Below are 17,963 nucleotides of genomic sequence, written 5' to 3'. Positions count from 1 at the left end.
GTCCTATGGTACCTTAGACACTAACCAAAATATATAGAATCATGAGTTTTCTTGGGTAAAAGATCATCAGATGAATTAGGGTGGAAATAACAGAAACCACGAGATATATATCACAGTAAAAGTAGTACCTGTGTTAACTGTAGGACCCATGTTAATGAGGCTAATTAAGTGGGCTGGATGTAACCCATAAATAGTTTTTGATTTGGAAATGCAGATGTTAAAGGTGGGAGGAACTGGCTTCAATAAGGTTCTATAGGACTACTCGTTTTTAAAAGAAATGATTTACTGCACTGTAATTTGCCATTGTAGACTTGTCCTAAGAGAAAGCGATTTAGGGGACATTTGGGGCTCCTAATAGAAAAGAGATTGTAGTCCAGAGAATCAGAGAAGAAATTGAAATTATACTACAGTACTTTAACAGTGAATTCAAAGAATATTTGGATTGCTTTACAGCAAAATTTTCAAAGCAATGAAAACAGCATAAAATATTAATTTTAGACATTTGTTTACATGACAAGATATTACAGTCCTGTTTTTTCTATAGATTGAATATTTTCATATCTATTTCATATGTGGTTAGAAAGTTCATAATTCAGCCCATAATTTATGCTCCTAAAATGTGTTATGATATAATATATTTTTTATTCTGCTAAAGAGAGCTAGGGAAGGAGAGGAAGACGAGAGGCTGTTTGCTTGGACCAATATATGTATTATTTTATTTCAAGCTACAGTTTATCTATTAAACTGCCCAAAGCACTATATAGTGCACAAGTCTTAAATATTACTGAGAGACCAATGTTTCCTACCATCATGACCATAAAACGTTTTTTTTCTTCCACAACAAAATTCAATGGATATCTTGCTCTCAACGTATATTCTAGCTCCAACAAAATCATGATGCATTTATTAAGTAATCTGACTCTCCATCTCCCCTTTCTTCCTGTCCCAAAAAATCCACACAAATACTTGTGTAATTGTCTATCTGTAGCTCTTAAAGCAATGCAGTATGTTTAACTCTGTTTGAATATACTGTATTTTAAATTAACCAATACCTTACAGAAAAAACATGTAAGTGTTAAAAAAAAATTATACAGATAAACACTATTACAAGACTATTGTGTTATACTAGATACCTGCATGTCACATTTGTTGAAACATCATAGAAATGCAAATAAATACCTTAAGAATAAGTTACTGTTACGTTACATTATAGTAATAATTTACTAATAAGATCTCTCTGCTGAGGATGTTTATTATTATTTAAACTGTTAACAGATTAAATAGCAGGTTGAGCTGCTCCAGGTTTGGTCAGGCACACTGCGTTGCATCACGCCACAGGAAGGGGGCTGCTCCAGTTCAGCCTGGCTACAGCACCCCCGCAAATGGCTGGGCAGGGAGCTGTTCTAGCTCAGCTGGTCCACTGGTTAACTCATTACCCATAAGTATTACCTGATGGGGCGAAGCTTAGCAGGTAACAAGTTAACCCTGTACATCTCTACTCCCTGCACTGTTATACTATACAGGCAGTCCCCGGGTTACATGGATCTGACTTACATCGGATCCCTACTTACAAAAGGGGTGAGGCAACCCTGCACTAGCTGCTTCCCCCCCAGCAGACTAGGGAGACGCGAAGCTAGCGCCCCCCCCCCCCCCCCAGCAGACCAGGGAGACGCGGAGCGGCTTTTCTCAGCAGACACCTCAGCTTGAGAATAAAGGATTGAGGGAAGTGAGGTGTGGGAGAATAAAAGTGAGCTCTGGAGAAATGTTTGGCTAGAGTTTCCTCTACAATATGAACCAGTTCCGACTTACATACAAATTCAACTTAAGAACAAACCTACAGTCCCTATCTTGTAAGTAACCTGGGGACTGCCTGTACATCCAAAATTTGAATTTTCATTACTCAAATTAACTTCTTTTCATAATTCTTTTTCATACATAAAGCCAACAATGTTCTGCAATAGTTAAAGATGAAAATGAAATTTTAAATTTTTCATATGTTCTTTTGCATATTAAGTACACATGAATTTTTAATAAGGACTGACATTTCTTACTGTATTTTTCCCTGCTAGCTAAAATGATTCCTGAAGATATTATCCACATCCCACTAACATGGTTTTGTTCAATACCATGTCAGCCTAGACAAATGCACTCAGTGAACTACATTTTCAAGCTACAGCTGTAAGAGGTATATAAAATACAGAAGGTTAATATGAACTTACCAACTCTATTCCCTGTGGAAATGGAGTATCATCCCAATCTTTCTGAGGAAACCTTTGAATTATTTTTCCCAAACCTTCTGCTGAGCCTGTATGAAAGCAAAAAAACAAGGCATGAAGCTTTCCCCTATTCAGCAAATTTACTAGTAACAACACCCGTAGCTTATGTTATAATAAATATCACAGTGTAAACTATTACATTTACCCATCAAGACAGACAAATCCTACAATGAGAGGCTTGAAGTGGCCTTCTATTTTTATTAAAATAAAATACAAGAGAGACCTGCCCTGCATATTATCTAGAGCTGATTTCTAAATTTGTCACAGACATGAAAATGATGTGGATTATAACTTTAAGTTTATTGCTCAATAGTTTACCTGATTTGAGTTAGAATAGCATATTTGTTTTACACAGGGCACAAATTTTGACTGTTCTCCTGTCTTTCTTGCCAGAACCCTTATTTAATTTCCTTGTATGCAAGCATGAGATTAGGGACCCTTTAGGAAGGAGTCTATGTATTTCTTAGACTTAGGAATAATCAAAATGAAATAGGAGTAGTTTAATAATATAGCTCTGTCCATGGCTTGCTCTCAATTCTAAAAATTGTTTTTGCCTGGTCATATTACTACACTCCACAAGCATCTTAACCACTAGAGAAATTCCATTCCCCAAACATTCTGTAAAACTGAAAAATGTCTCAATTGGAGAGTCCATTTACTTTCTTTCTTTGCCATTGTCGATGGAGTCTTAGTTTGGGATAGAAGGGGAACAAAGAATTAATGTTCATAAGTGGTAAATATTAGAATTGATTAAAAATAAGTTGTTCATTTAATTGTCTTAGTAAACCTTACACCATCACCTTAATTTGAATTCTTCCTGAGACTCTGGAAATGTAATTCAACCCCTTAGCCGTTGCAATCTACGGAACCTATTTGACTAAATTACCCCATTCCCTTGCATGCACTGATGTACTCTCCTGACACACACACTCTTGTCTTGGAGCAGCTGAAAAGTTTTCAACATGCCTAACCTTAAAGTTAAAAATATAATTTAGCCACTGTAGTTTTAAGTGCATTGTCAGTGACTCCAGGTAACACCCTCCCAATACATGAGAAGACAATGAAGCCAATATCTTGCCATCAGAAAAACAATAATCTGCAGTTTAAGCACAGGACTCGGATGAAAAAGTCTTGTCTGGATCTACTACGGTCTTACTTCTTTGGACAAGTCAGTTAGATCAAGGCTGCAATTTTCAAAGGGACCTAAAATAGTAAAATTCCATTTACATGGATATTGATCATGGACTTAATTTAGATCCTTTTGAAAATCCTAACCTTAACTCATCTGTGATTCGAATTCTTTAGTTGTAAAATTAGGATAATATTTTCCTACCTTGTAAAGGTATTAAGGTGCTTAATTTTTTTTATAAAGTGCACCGTATTTTCAGAAGCAAGATGCTGTAAGATTGCACAGAATTTAATATGCACAACAAAGATTTTTCCAACATTTTTAATATATTTGCAACAGGAAATGTAAACTCACTGGGGTCCAATAATGAAAATAATTTAAAATCTATATGATCTAAAACTCACTAGTCAGCTGTCCTGCACTTCTACAACGTACTATGGATACTTAACATACCCTGGAAACCATCTTACAATGTTAAAATCACGTTTGTGAGGACAGATTAAAGCAAAGTATATCCTTGTACAATTTTCAGAGAATCTATTTAAACATTAAGAAATACAAAGAAAGGTGTTAATATCAGAGAGATTTAAGAGTGATATTCTGTATCTGACTCTCTGAAGATATTCAAACAGGGACACAGAATAAATTACTATATTGTTTGTACTGCTACAAAAAAAACCATAATACAAAACAGCAAGATATCTAATAGTGAAAGTCAATTCACAATAATATTGTTTCAGTCTAAGCAGATCATAGAATACTAGGACTGAAAGGGACCTCGAGAGGTCATCAAGTCTAGTCCCCTACCCTCATGGCAGGACCAAATACGGTCTAGACCATCCCTGATAGACATCCATCTAACCTTCTCTCCAGAGATGGGGATTCCACAACCTCCCCGGGCAATTTATTCCAGTGTTTGACTACCCTGACAGTTAGGAACTTTTTCCTAATGTCCAACCTAAACCTCTCTTGCTGTAGTTTAAGCCCATGACTTCTTGTTCTATCCTCAGAAGCCAAGATGAACAAGTTTTCTCCCTCCTCCTTATGACACCCTTTTAGCTATCTGAAAACTGCTATCATGTCCCCCCTCAATCTTCTCTTTTCTAAACTAAACAAACCCAATTCCTTCAGTCTTCCCTCATAGGTCATGTTCTCTAGACCTTTAATCATTCTCGTTGCTCTTCTCTGGACCCTCTCCAATTTCTCCATATCTTTCTTGAAATGCGGTGCCCAGAACTGGACACAATACTCCCACTGAGGCCTAACCAACGCAGAGTAGAGCGGAAGAATGACTTCTCGTGTCTTGCTCACAACACACCTGTTAATGCATCCCAGAATCATGTTTGCCTTCTTTGCAACAGCATCACACTGCTGATTCATATTCAACTTTTGGTCCACTATAACCCCTAGATCCCTTTCTGCCGTACTCCTTCCTAGACAGTCGCTTCCCATTATGTATGTATGAAACTGATTGTTCCTTCCTAAGTGGAGCACTTTGCATTTGTCTTTATTAAACTTCATCCTGTTTACCTCAGACCATTTCTCCAATTTGTCCAGGTCATTTTGAATTATGACCCTGTCCTCCAGATTAGTTGCAACCCTTCCCAGCTTGGTATCATCTGCAAACTTAATAAGTGTACTTTCTATATCAATATCTAAATCATTGATGAAGATATTGAACAGAGCCGGTGCCAGAACAGACCCCTGTGGAACCCTACTTGTTATGCCTTTCCAGCAGGATTGTGAACCATTAATAACTACTCTGAGTATGGTTATCCAGCCAGTTATGCACCTACCTTATAGTAGCCCCATCTAAGTTGTATTTACCTAGTTTATTGATAAGAATATCGTGCGAGACCGTATCAAATGCCTTACTAAAGTCTAGGTATACCACATCTACCACTTCTCCTTTATCCACCAGACTCGTTATCCTATCAAAGAAAGCTATCAGATTGGTTTGGCATGATTTGTTCTTTACAAATCCATGCTGGCTGTTCCCTATCACCTTGCCACTTTCCAAGTGTTTACAGATGATTTCCTTAATTACTTGCTCCATTATCTTCCCTGGCACAGAAGTTAAACTAACTGGTCTGTAGTTTCCTGGGTTGTTCTTATTTCCCTTTTTATAGATGGGCACTATATTTGCCCTTTTCCAGTCCACTGGAATCTCTCCTGTCTTCCATGATTTTCCAAAGATGATAGCTAGAAGCTCAGATACCTCCTCAAACAGCTCCTTGAGTATTTTAGGATGCATTTCATCAGGCCCTGGTGACATGCAGGCATCTAACTTTTCTAGGTGATTTTTGACTTGTTCTTTTTTTATTTTACCTTCTAAAACTACCCCTTTCCCACTAGCATTCACTATGTTTGGCATTCCTTCAGACTTTTCAGTGAACACTGAAACAAAGAAGTCATTGAGCATCTCTGCCATTTCCAAGTTTCCTATTACTATTTCTCCCTCCTTATTGACCAGTGGGCCTGCCCTCTCCTCGGTCTTCCTCTTGCTTCTAATGTATTTATAAAAAATCTTCTTGTTTCCCTTTATTCCCTTAGCTAGTTTGAGCTCATTTTGTGCCTTTGTCTTTCTAATCTTGCCCCTGAATTCCTGTGCTGTTTGCCTATACTCATCCTTTGTAATTTGTCTTACTTTCCATTTTTTATATGACTCCTTTTTTATTTTTAGATCGTTCAAATTCTCGTGGTTAAGCTAAGGCGGTCTTTTGCCGTATTTTCTATCTTTCCGACACATCAGAATAGCTTGCTTTTGAGCCCTTAACAATGTCCCTTTGAAAAACTGCCAACTCTCCTCAGTTGTTTTTCCCCTCAGTCTCAGTTCCCATGGGATCTTACCTATCAGCTCTCTGAGCTTACCAAAATCCACCTTCCCGAAATCCATTGTCTCTATTTTGCTGTTCTCCCTTCTACCCTTCCTTAGAATTGTGAACTCTAGGATTTCATGATCACTTTCACCCAACCTGCCTTCCACTTTCTAATTCTCAACCAGTTCCTCCCTATTTGTTAGGATCAGATCTAGAACAGCTTCCTCCTGGTAGCTTTTTCAACCTTCTGAAATAAAAAGTTGTCTTCAATGCAGTCCAAGAACTTATTGGATAGTCTATGCCCTGCAGTATTATTTTCCCCAACATATATTTGGATAGTTGAAGTTCCCTATCTGTGTGCCCTTTAAACCAACACTGACTAATTTACAGTTTGAATTTGCCTTAGTCCTGTGAAATCCACAATAAAAGCAGCTAAAATTTGTTTTGAAGCAATCAGTATGGCAGATTAGTTTTTTCTAATGAGTCTATTTTAATATACTTACTCTCAAAATTAGTTCTACCATTGGCCTTCTGTGATCTGTAATAATTCTTGAAAATAGAATGGCAACACAGTAAGTTATAGTATAGCATTTATTCTTCCTTACGGAGAGCAGCCTTACCCCTAAAAAGTGCACACTGTAACTATTCCTAGCCCAAGTTTAATCAGTTTTCACATAAACAGGACTGGATATTGGAGAACTGCAATCAAAATAGGTCAGAACCAAGGAGGATCAATGGGATAAGAGATGTGGCCAATATGATGGCAAGTAACAGACCAGAGGAAACCCAGTTTACTGAGAAGCTGTAAGTGCACCTGTCTTTATTAGATAGGAACTGTATATCAGAAAGGGGGCGATAAGTGGCAGAAACTAAGAAGCAGATAGAGACAGTTGCATAATTGCAATTGTGTAAGGAAGAGAGCTCTAGATGCACTAATAAAAGTCAGAATTAAGAGGGGGCCTTCTACATATTTTATTTAAATTTCCCTTTCTTACATCACATGTTGCTTAATCAGCTCTTAAAGCAGAAATTTCTGTGTCAGGTTATAACAAGCAGTCCTGTGGCACCCTAGAGACTAAAAAATATATCATGAGCTTTCATCTGATGAAGTGGATTTTACCCACAAAAGCTCAGGATATAATATATATTTTTAGTTTCTAACGTGCCACAGAAAAACTGAGTTACTGACCTCATGCTGTAATGACTGTTCTGTAATGAAGTGGCGTACCCTTCGATTGTGGTGCGATGGAAATGAACAAGCAAGAAGATTTGCAAAATGATCACGGTCTGTCTATATAGAAGGCCAAAGCTCACTGTATATTGAGTGTGTGAAGCATGGCCTCCCTGGGGGCTGTGTGAGGCTTGGGAAAGAATGCTGGTAACACTATAGGTTCACTGATGTGGAAGGCCAGGCATGCCTTGGGTAAAAAAGTGGGATGTGGATGTAATGTGACCTTGTCCTTAGAGAAGATAGTACAGTAAACTTCCGATAATCCGGCACCTTTAGGACCCAGGGGGTGCCGGATTATCAGATATGCCAGACTATCAGAAGGGGGGGCTATGAGGGGATGACAACCCCAGACCCCTCATAGCCCCCCTTACAATAGTCAGGCTCTGCCCCAGGAGTCCCTGATTCAGCCGCTGCTGGTCAGTTTCAACAGCAGCTGAATCGGAGATGCCTGCAATAGAGCAGCTGGGGTGCTGCCGGGTTGGTCCCGCAACGCCGAGGGGTGGCGCTACGGCACCAACCCAGCAGCACCCCAGCTGCTCTTGGGGACGCCTGGGACAGAGCAGCTGGGGTACTGCCTGGTTGGTCCCGTAGCGCTGCCCCTTGGGGCTGCGGGACCAACCCGGCAGCACCCCAGCTGCTCTGCCCCAGGGGTCCCCAAGTCAGCCGCTGCTGAAACAGATCAGCTCTGCCCCGGGCTTCCTGGAATCAGCCGCTGATCTGTTTCAGCAGCGGCTGAATCGGGGACCCCTGGGGCAGAGCAGCTGGGGTCCTGCCGGGTTGGTCCTGCATCGCCATCCTTTGGCGCTGCGGGACCAACCCGGCAGCACTCCAGCTGCTTTGCCCCAGCTGTCCCCAAGAGCAGCTGGGGTGCTGCCAGGTTGGTCCCGCAGCCCCAAAGGGCAGCGCTACCAGACCAACCCGGCAGCACCCCAGCTGCTCTGCTCCGGGATTCCCCGATTCAGCTGCTGGTCAGTTTCAGCAGTAGCTGAATGGGGGAAGCCTGTCTGGCCGCCCCAGCACTTCCGGGTTCCTGATGGTGCCGGACCATCAGGAGTCCCGGAGCATTGGATGCCGGACTAATGGAGTTTTACTGTATAGGGCGGATCCGCCATGACAGCCCCTATTTCACTAACCATCCTCGCGGAAGTGATAGCTGTAAAGAACAACACTTTCATTAGCAGGAATTGCAGTGGACAAGGGTTCAAAGGGAGGCCTCATGAGAGAATCCAGGTCAAGGTTCAGATCCCATGTAGGAGGCGCCCTGACAGGAGGGTAATGATTCTGAAAACCCTTCAGAAATCTTCTCATAGTGGAGTGCACAAATACCGATGAGCCCTCTGTGCACTCATGCAGAGCTGATATTGCTGCAAGGTGTACCCTCACAGAAGAATTCGATTGACTCTCAGTTTTAAGACAATATAGGTAATTGAAAATTTGGTGAAGTGGTTCCACATGAGGATCCATGTGGGCCAGGTGACACCAAGCTGTGTCACCTGGGGGGGAGGGATAGCTCAGTGGTTTGGGCATTAGCCTGCTAAACCCAGGGTTGTGAGTTCAATCCTTGCAAAGGCCATTTAGGGATTTGGGGCAAAATTTTGTCAGGGATGGTACTTGGTCCTGCTGTGAAGGCAGGGGACTGGACTCAATGACCTTTCACGGTCCCTTCTAGTTCTAGGAGATAGGCAATCTCCATTAATTTAATTTAAATTAGCTGAAAATCTTTTCCATTTTTGCAGATAGACAGCCCTGGTGGGTGGTCTTCTGCTCTGAAGGAGAATTTCCTTCATGCAGTCTGAGCATAGGGATTCCGTTCCCTGAAACCAGAGAGGAGCCACGCCGGTAGGTGGAGCATGTGAGGTTGGGGGGTGAAGCAATTTCCTCTGTCCTGAGATAGGATGTCGTGCCAGAACGGAACAGGATATGGCTCAGCTATAGACATCGCACATAGAAATGACAACCCAGTCTGTCTTGCCCAGGATGGTGCTATTAGTATAACCAGAGCCCCTTCCATCCGGATCTTGTGTAGCACTCAGGCTATGAGTGGGATGGGTGGGAAGGCATAGTGCTGTGGTTTGTCCCAATGGATGAGAAAGGTGTCACTGAGAGATCGTCTGCCTAGGCCAGCTCCCGAGCAAAACCAGGAACCACTTAGTGTTATCTGGAATCACGAAGAGATCTATCATCGGAACCCCCGCCCCCCTCAGTGAAAGATGAGTGAGTATGGCTGGACATAATTCCCATTCATGGTCGGAATTGAAATTTTGACTCAGGGCGTCCGCCCGAACATTGTTTATTCCGGGTAAGCATGAAGCCTTCAGGGTTATGCCATGCTGAATGCACCAATTCCAGAAGCGGACAGCTTCGACGCACAGTGACGGGGAGCAAGCTCCTCCCGACTGTTTATGTAAAACATGGTTGTCATGTTGTCAGTATGTATGTGAACGGTCTGGTTGGTAATGACCAGAAGAAAATGGTTGCAGGCATTCCTCATGGCCCTGAGCTCAAGGAGGTCGATATGCAGTGAGAATTCATGTACCGCCCACCTGCCCTGAACTGCGTGATGAAGTAGATGCGCCCCAGCCAATAAGGGAGGCATCTGTAGTAACCTGTTTGGATGGTTCAGGCTGGTGAAAAGGAACTCCCATTAGAAGATTTGAGAGAACTGTCCACCATGTGAACGAGTCCCACACCCTGTTGGGGAGCACGACCTGTTTGTGTAGGAAGTGGAGGCCTGGTCTGAAAACAGATGCTAACCAGTGCTGTAGAGCCTGGAAGTGAAGGCGAGCATGTCGTACTACATAGGTGGTCGCTGCCATGTGCCCCAATGCTTGTTGGCAGATGAAGGCCATAGTGGTAGAGGTAGTTTGCAACGTGGTAATGATGTCATACAATGCCGTCAAAGAATCAAGGTGGGTCCCAATAAAGGCTATGCCTTGAATGGGGAGCAGAGTCAATTTCTGTTCACTTATTAAGAGGCCGAGACAACTGAAAGTCTACTTGGTTTTGGTAATCATGTTGGCAGTTTCTGGCTGAGATCGGCCCTTTATGAGACAATCATCTAAATAAGGAAAAATTCTGATGCCCTGTTGACATAGATAGGCTGTAACCACAGCCTGAACCTTTGAAAATTCTCTGGGAGCCGAAGGTAGCCCGAAGGGAAATACTCTGTACTGGTAATGGTTGTGGCTGGTAGTAAATCGGAGATAGCGCCTGTGCAATGGGTATATGGCGATATGGACGAGACAAAGGGGATGGTATATCCTGTGCGGATAATCTCTAAGATCCATTGATCTGATGTTATGGCATCCTATTGCTGGTAAAAGGGACAAAGGGGGTACTGGCTGGTTGGCAAAGGAAGAAGTGGGAGGTCAGGCAGGCTCTCGACCACACCCTCAAACCTGCTGTTTTGTTGCCTGGGAGCCCAAGGAGCGAGTTGGAGGTGTGCGTATCCTCTGATTGCATTGTTTAGGGCAGTTGTAATCATACTGACTCTGCTGGGTGCGGTTACATAAGAACATAAGAACGGCCATACTGGGTCAGACCAAAGGTCCATCTAGCACAGTATCCTGTCTGCCGACAGTGGCCAACACCAGGTGCCCCGGAGAGGGTGGACCAAAGACAATGATCAAGCGATTTGTCTCCTGCCATCCCTCTCCAGCCTCTGACAAACAGAGGCCAAGGACACCATTTTTATCCCTTGGCTAATAGCCTTTTATGGACCTAACCTCCATGAAATTATCTAGCTTCTCTTTATAGTAGCTATCCCTGGTCTGATTATTTGGGGAATAATGCCTCTGATGATAGGGCTGGGTATACATTCCAAGTATACGAAGGGTGGTGTGGGAGTCCTTCTTACTATGTAGGACTTCAATCATAGTAAGCATATTGGCTGTCTGGAGCATATAGGCGAGAGCTGTGGTCTGTCAGTTTCAACTGCTTCTTGTTGAGGCTGTATCGGAGCCTCCCTAGGGGGCAGCACAGAGTTTGAGGGGGATCAAGCTCGTCTCTCCACTCCTTTCCCTCCGAGTGGGCTGCGTGGCTGCGTGCGGCATGATTGTCAGTGCTGCATCTGGTGCCATCATCTGTGTTCGTGGGCACCTGGAACGCTGTCCAGTGCCAGGGCTGACCTTCCCAGCACCGAGGCTGAGCGCATCTTAGCGATTGTGGTGCCACATCTCGCACTTGGTTCCCCGGTGCAGGGGACGCTCTCCTTATCTACTCCCGACACTCGGGGGGATGGTGTTGGTGGCAGGGACTTTGCTGGGGATGGTTCCCTTTTTGCCCATGCCACTGGTGCTGGTGAGACAGCCCTTTTCCTGGCCGGTTGTAATGAGCCCCAAGAGCATGCAGGCTTCAATACTAAGTCTAGTAAAAGCATACAGAGGTGCAGCTCTCTGTCCTTTCTCGCTCTCGCTGTGAGAGAGTGGCAGAGCTCACACGTCTGGGAGACATGAGTCTCCCCAAGACAGTGGATACACTCTGTATGTCTATCAGAGACTGGCATGGGCTCCTGGCATGCATGACATTTTTTAAATCCGGAGGAGCCAGGCATTGTGGCTTTTAGCTCTTTACCAGCAGCATTCTGTAAGAGCTGCTGCTGTGACCGTTGCTGCTGTTAACATCCGAGCAGCAGCTTTGTTTATTTCTTTTTTCTCACTGTTATTTTCTGCCTTTTTTCTCTCTCTTTTTTATATATATTTTTTAAGAGGGAAAGAGAGAGAGCGAGGCTGACAGCAGGAGACAGTGAGATCAGCGGCCACCCACAAGTGGCCACCCGCTGAAGCCGGTACTTATGCAATGACAGGATTTTTTTTTTTTTTTTTAAGTGAAGCCAAGTGAGGTGGCAGATGAGAGGAGATAGGGAGAGTTTCTCACTCCCCCCTACGGAAGAAACCAAGATGGTTTCTCACTTCCCCCCTAGGAGAAGCTGAGGCGGTTGAAGAACTCTGTCCAAGACCAGGGACAAGGGAAGAGGAACTGAAGGGAAGGGGCGAGCTACATGCATGAGGTGACAATCAAGGGACAGCGTGAGTTCCCCTCGCATATGTGCAGCTCACAGGCACTGTTAGTAAAAACTCCGCTCCGAGGCTCCAGGACGTCGCCACACCCGACGTGGAGCACCCACGGGGACATCACTCAAAGAAGAACTGCTCATTGTTTTTTAAACTTACAGACTAACACAGCTAGCCCCTTTTTGTCTCAGGTTATGTTTACACTGCAATCAAAAGATGCATTTGCACCACATGGAGACATACCTCAGGTATTTTTGATCTAGCTAAATCAGGGGTGGACAATAATTTTGATGAGGGGGGCACTCCAAGAATTGGTATGTGGTCAAGGGCCACACACTATGATATTAAAGGAGGTGTGGAATCTGGAATGGAGGTTGAGTGCAGAAGAAAGCTTAGGATCAGAGTGTATGAGGGGGTGTAGGGTCTGGGAATGAGTCTGGGAGAAGAAGGAGTTATGACCTGAAGCAGGGGATTGGAGTCTGGAAGAGAGTATGGAGTCCAGAAGGGGTTATAGAGGCTGGTAGTGGGCTGTGACCAGTGTTCCCTCTAAGATTTTCCATCCGTAAGCGGAGTGAGTTTTGTCTTGTGCACCAAAAGTCATCTATCGCTGGCTGCGTCTAGACTGGCATGATTTTCCGCAAATGCTTTTAACGGAAAAGTTTTCCGCAAATGCTTTTAACAGAAAAAGAGCGTCTAGATTGGCATGGATGCTTTTGCGTAAAAGCACTTTTTGCGGAAAAGCGTCCGTGCCAATCTAGACGCAGTTTTGTGCAAGAAAGCCCCGATCACCATTTTCACCATTGGGGCTTTTTTGCACAAAACAGTTTTTAGCGGTCTACACTGGCCCTCTTGCGCAAATACATTTGCACAAGAGGGCTTTTCCCCGAACGGGAGCAGCATAGTATTTGAGCAAGAACACTGACAATCTTATATTAGATCGTCAGTGTTCTTGTGCAAATTCAAGTGGCCAGTGTAGACAGCTGGCAAGTTCTGCTTTTGCGGAAAAACTTGCCAGTGTAGATGCAGTCTTAGAGTGGAAGGTAGTAATAACAATAAGATGAACTTTAATGGAACTTATTGCAAGGCCTGTTAGAGGAGAAGGAATGGGAACAGGGGGGAAGGAGCCAGGTCCCCAAAGGGCTGAGGGAAGTGAGAAGGGCAGGCACCAAGGGAGCAGATGGGGATGGGGAGGGTAGGAGACGTGGCGGCACAGGGAAAAGGGAGAGGTTTATAAGATATTCATTAATAACTTAGGGTGCCACAGTGGCACACATCTGTACAAGCATACATAAACTCAATACTGGTGCACAAGATAAAATTCATTCCATTCATGGGAAGAAAATCTTATAGGGAACACTGCCTTCAGCCTATCTGCAATGGAGACGAAGAGCTGCGTAGACCTGTGAAACGGTTTTATTCTGTCTAAATAAAATGCATGGGCTCTTCTTACATCTAGTGAGTATAGTGCCTGTTCCTTTCGGGCTGTATGTGGCTTAGGATAGAAGACTGGTAAGAAAACGTCCTGAGACATGTGGGATGGGGACCCCACCTGAGACAAAAAGGACAGCTGTGGGTGCAGCTTCACCTTTTCCTTGAAGAACATGGTGTATGGAGGATCTGACGTAAGGACTGTCAGTTCAGAGACCCTTCTGACTGATGTGATGCCCACAAGGAAGGCTACCCTGCAAGAGAGATGAGACCGAGAACAGGTGGCTGTAGGCTCGAATGGGAGCTGCATGACCCCAAGTATGAGACTCGGGTCCCACTGGGGAACGGGCAGTCTAATCTGGGGGAAGAGTCTGTCCAAACCTTTCAGGAAATGCTTAACGATAGTATTGACAAATATTGATCCTCTGCTATCACCGAGGTGAAAAGCCACAATAGCGACGAGGTGCACAACCCCTGCTGCTTAAGATCAAAGAAGGTAATCCAGGATCAGAGGGATAGGGACCGGGAGAGGTTCCACTCCCTTCTGAGCTACCCAGATCAAGAACCGCTTCCATTTGGCCCTATAGGTCGCTCTGGTAAAGGGTTTCCTACTTTACATCAGTACCCACCTAACCAGATTCAAACAAAAAAGCTCACCCATCCCTCAACCATGGATCTTCCAGGATGTAAGGTGGAGGAATTGCAGTTTTGGGTGGCACAGGTGAACCTGAGCCAGCTCCTGGGTAAACAGGTCTGGCAGGAACAGTAGAGTGATGGCGTCCTCTACTGACAGCGATAACAGGGTGGTATATCAGTGTTGTCGCAGCCATGCTGGAGCCACCAAAATCACTGATGCTCTGTACATCCATATTCTTGGGAAGACCTCAGGAATAAGTGGAAAAGGGGTGGGGAGAGGCATACAGGAGATAAGGGACCCACCACAATATCATGGCATCTCCCACTGACCCCGGGTTCTGGTTCAGGGAAGAACACAACTGGTTGCAGAGATCCAGGTTGGGAGTCCCGCACCTCCAGAAGAAAGGGTGCAAACAAGGCAGTGTCCAGGTACACAATCTCTAAGACAGTGGTCACCAACCAGTAGATCGGAATCTACTGGTAGATCTTGGCACCTCTGACAGGTAATCATGACTGGTTTGGCCAGGAAGCTATCAAGCGCTGGCACTTCAGTTGCCCCCCAATCCACTGTCCTGCTGCTCCAGCCCTCTGCATTGGAGATGCCTCCCCAGGAGCCCCCTGCTTGCTGTGCAAGGTGTGGGAAGGAAATAGGGGGGCTGATGTCAGGGAGTCCCTCTTCCCCCCACCCCTGAACCGCATCTCCACATGAGAGAAGAGGATGGAGGGAGCTTGGCTATGCAAATTTCTGCAACTCTCTCACACACTGTGTATATATGTCACTCACAAACACACGCTGTCCTCCTTCCTCAGCTCCCGGCCCAACACATATGTGGGGGGGGTTGTTGTTACTTCTGTTACAGCTTGCAAAGTGGGTTATTTTGGAGGGTTAACTGGTCTGTGCATTTCATAATTTTCATTTCTCTCTGGCACTTAAATTTAATTCTTTGAGTAGTGAGTTCTAGAATACCTAACCCATCGTGGCTGAAGTAATTATCCCTGTGGTAACTGCTGCTCCTGGAAGTGGCCGACCTGTCCCTGCAGCCCCTGGGAAAGGCAGAGCAGGGCATCTCCACAAGATGTCCTTGCCTGCAGACACCACTCCTACAGTGCCCATTGATCAGTAACAGGGAACCATGGTCAGCAGCTGTGGGCTCAGTGCATATAGATGAGGGGAAGCATGTGGTGCCATGGAGCCACTGCTAGACATACCAGCTGCTTTCAGGAGTGGTGCAGGGCCAGGTGAGGAGTAAGCCTGCCTTAACCCCACTGCTCCACCACCCGGAAGTCATTTCAGTTAAATGGTGCCCAGCCAGAGCCTGCTTCCTGAACCCCTGTCCAGCCCTCAATCGCCTCTTACACCCAACCGCCTGCCCCAGATGCGAGTCTCCCTACACTCCAACTCCTTCCCAGAGCTTGCACCCTGGAATCCCTCATGGACCCCAAACCTCCATCCTGGGTTAAACCCAGAGCCCCTCCCACATCCCAATCCCCTACCTCAGCCTGGTAAAAGTGAATGAGGATAGGGGAGGAAGAAGGAGGGAGTGAACAGTTGTGGGGCCTCAGAGAAGGGGCAGGAAGGAAGTGGGGCAAGGATATTTGGGTTTGAGGTATATTTTACATTGCACCTAAATTGAAAAAGTGATCTTGTGGTTAAAAAGGTTGGAGACCACTGCTCTAAGGTGCTACAGGACTACTCTTTCTTTACGTTTTTCTAAAAAACAGTTAAAGCCCATCAACATTGCAGAATATAACTGCTTTATAATCAGGTCAGGGACTAGCAAGGCAGTATCCAGGTACACAGACTCTGATTTGTAGTAAGCACCAAAAGCACATAGGATAAATTTTCAAACTAATGACTAACTGGATGTTTTGCCAGGGGCTGACTAACACCACACACCCTTGCAGATCACTATAGAAAAAGTTTGGAGTAAATTAAACAGAACAGAAATAGGAGAGATAATATAAAACCTGTCATCATAAAAAAAATCCTATATTTTTGAAGGTAACGTTTCTCTTATTTTAAGATTGTTCAATCTAGAGATGTTAAAATGAGTGTAACTGCTAAATGTTTACACGTGGGGGGCGAGAGAGCGGGAGCCGGAGCTGGCAAGGAGTCGGCTTTTAAACTGGCTCCCAGCCAGCACTGGTTCCTGTTTCCCCTTCCCTCCATCCCCCCACTGATGCCTCTTAAGCTGGCTCCCCACATATACTGGCTCCCACCTCCTCTGCTATCTCTTTATCAGAGGCAGTGGGGACAGGAGGGAGGGGTGCGTGTAACTGAAAGGGTTAACTGATGAGCCCACACGCATCGGTTAACCATGTATTTCAGTATACCGGTACCTTACCATCCTTAATTCAATCACCTTCTTTAGTAGTAGAAATTGATCTTTAGCAAATGCATGATCACTCAATAGAACGGGGAGAGAAGAAACAAGATACAAAACTTTAGCTGCTTGTAGTTTTATACAAGCCAGTCAAGGAAGTTTCACTGAACTGAAAAAAGAAATAGATCCAATCAGCTTCCTGGTAAATCAGAGCTATTAGATTATGTACTCTCAATGTGGTGTTACACTATCTTTCTCTGTCAAGTTTTCCTGAGTACTCAGAGAATTTGGGCAACAAAAGTTCACATTTTTCCTAATATAATTAATTAAACTTGTTTTTTTTTCTAGTGGATTTTACTGCTAATCCTATAAAAAGGAAGTTACTCACCCTGTTCAGTAACAGCTGTTCATGGTGTGTCCCCCACGTGGGTTCTCTGCTGTTGGCGACGGGATGTCCCAAAGCCGCAGAGCAGAGCTTTTTTGAGCAGTTGTCAGCAAGCAATGCATGAGTAACTTCCTTTTCTTATTCTGGTGATGTCCCCCTGGGTGCTCCATCATTGGTGACTACACAGCAGTACTCAACGTGGATGGTGGGAATTGGAATCACTGCTTAGCGGCTGAAGATAGTACCGCAGTAGCCACCACCGTATCTGCTGCCAATTGTGGCTTTATGGCACAGTCTGGCAAAAGTGTGGTCTGATGACCAAGTGGTAGATCATGCAGATGAAGGGTGTGAGATTGGGGTGAAGCAGTTTGCCTCTGTCCTGGAAGAGGATATCGTGACGGGATGGGATAAGGCCTTGCTTAGGCCATTGTGTGTAGGTTTGGGAACCAGGTTTCTCTGGCCCAGGATGGATCTATCAAGATGACTAGAGCTCTGTCTGTCTGGATCTTGCGTAGGATTCTGGGAATGAGTGGGATGGGTGGGAAGGTGTAGTGTGGGGGCTCATCCCAGTGGATGAGGAACATATTGCCTTAGAATCTCTTGCCCAGTCCTGCTCATGAACAGAAGCAGGAGAACTTGGTGTTGCTGGGGGTCGCAAATAAATATATGGAAGGATATCCGTAATGGCGAAAGATGAAGTAAACACTGTTGGGTGTAGTTCCC

The 17,963-nt window shown here is 44.6% G+C and overlaps 1 protein-coding gene across 6 annotated transcripts in view; it reads right to left on the bottom strand.

Moving 5' to 3' along the window:
- Window positions 1-17,963, bottom strand: part of SBF2 (SET binding factor 2) — a 639,223-nt gene that overhangs the window by 528,352 nt on the left and 92,908 nt on the right. For all 6 annotated transcript variants that reach the window (XM_006129312.5, XM_006129315.5, XM_025187865.3 and 3 more), the window contains exon 2: window positions 2,220-2,305. In XM_006129312.5, the coding sequence (XP_006129374.2) occupies window positions 2,220-2,305 (86 nt within the window). The remainder of the gene's footprint in view (window positions 1-2,219; window positions 2,306-17,963) is intronic.

This window comes from Pelodiscus sinensis, chromosome 5 (assembly GCF_052426305.1).
Source record: "Pelodiscus sinensis isolate ZL-2025 chromosome 5, ASM5242630v1, whole genome shotgun sequence".
Taxonomy (NCBI): Eukaryota; Metazoa; Chordata; order Testudines; family Trionychidae; genus Pelodiscus; species Pelodiscus sinensis.
Note: the sequence above shows the minus strand (reverse complement) of the source record. Positions and strands in the feature narration are given on the sequence as shown.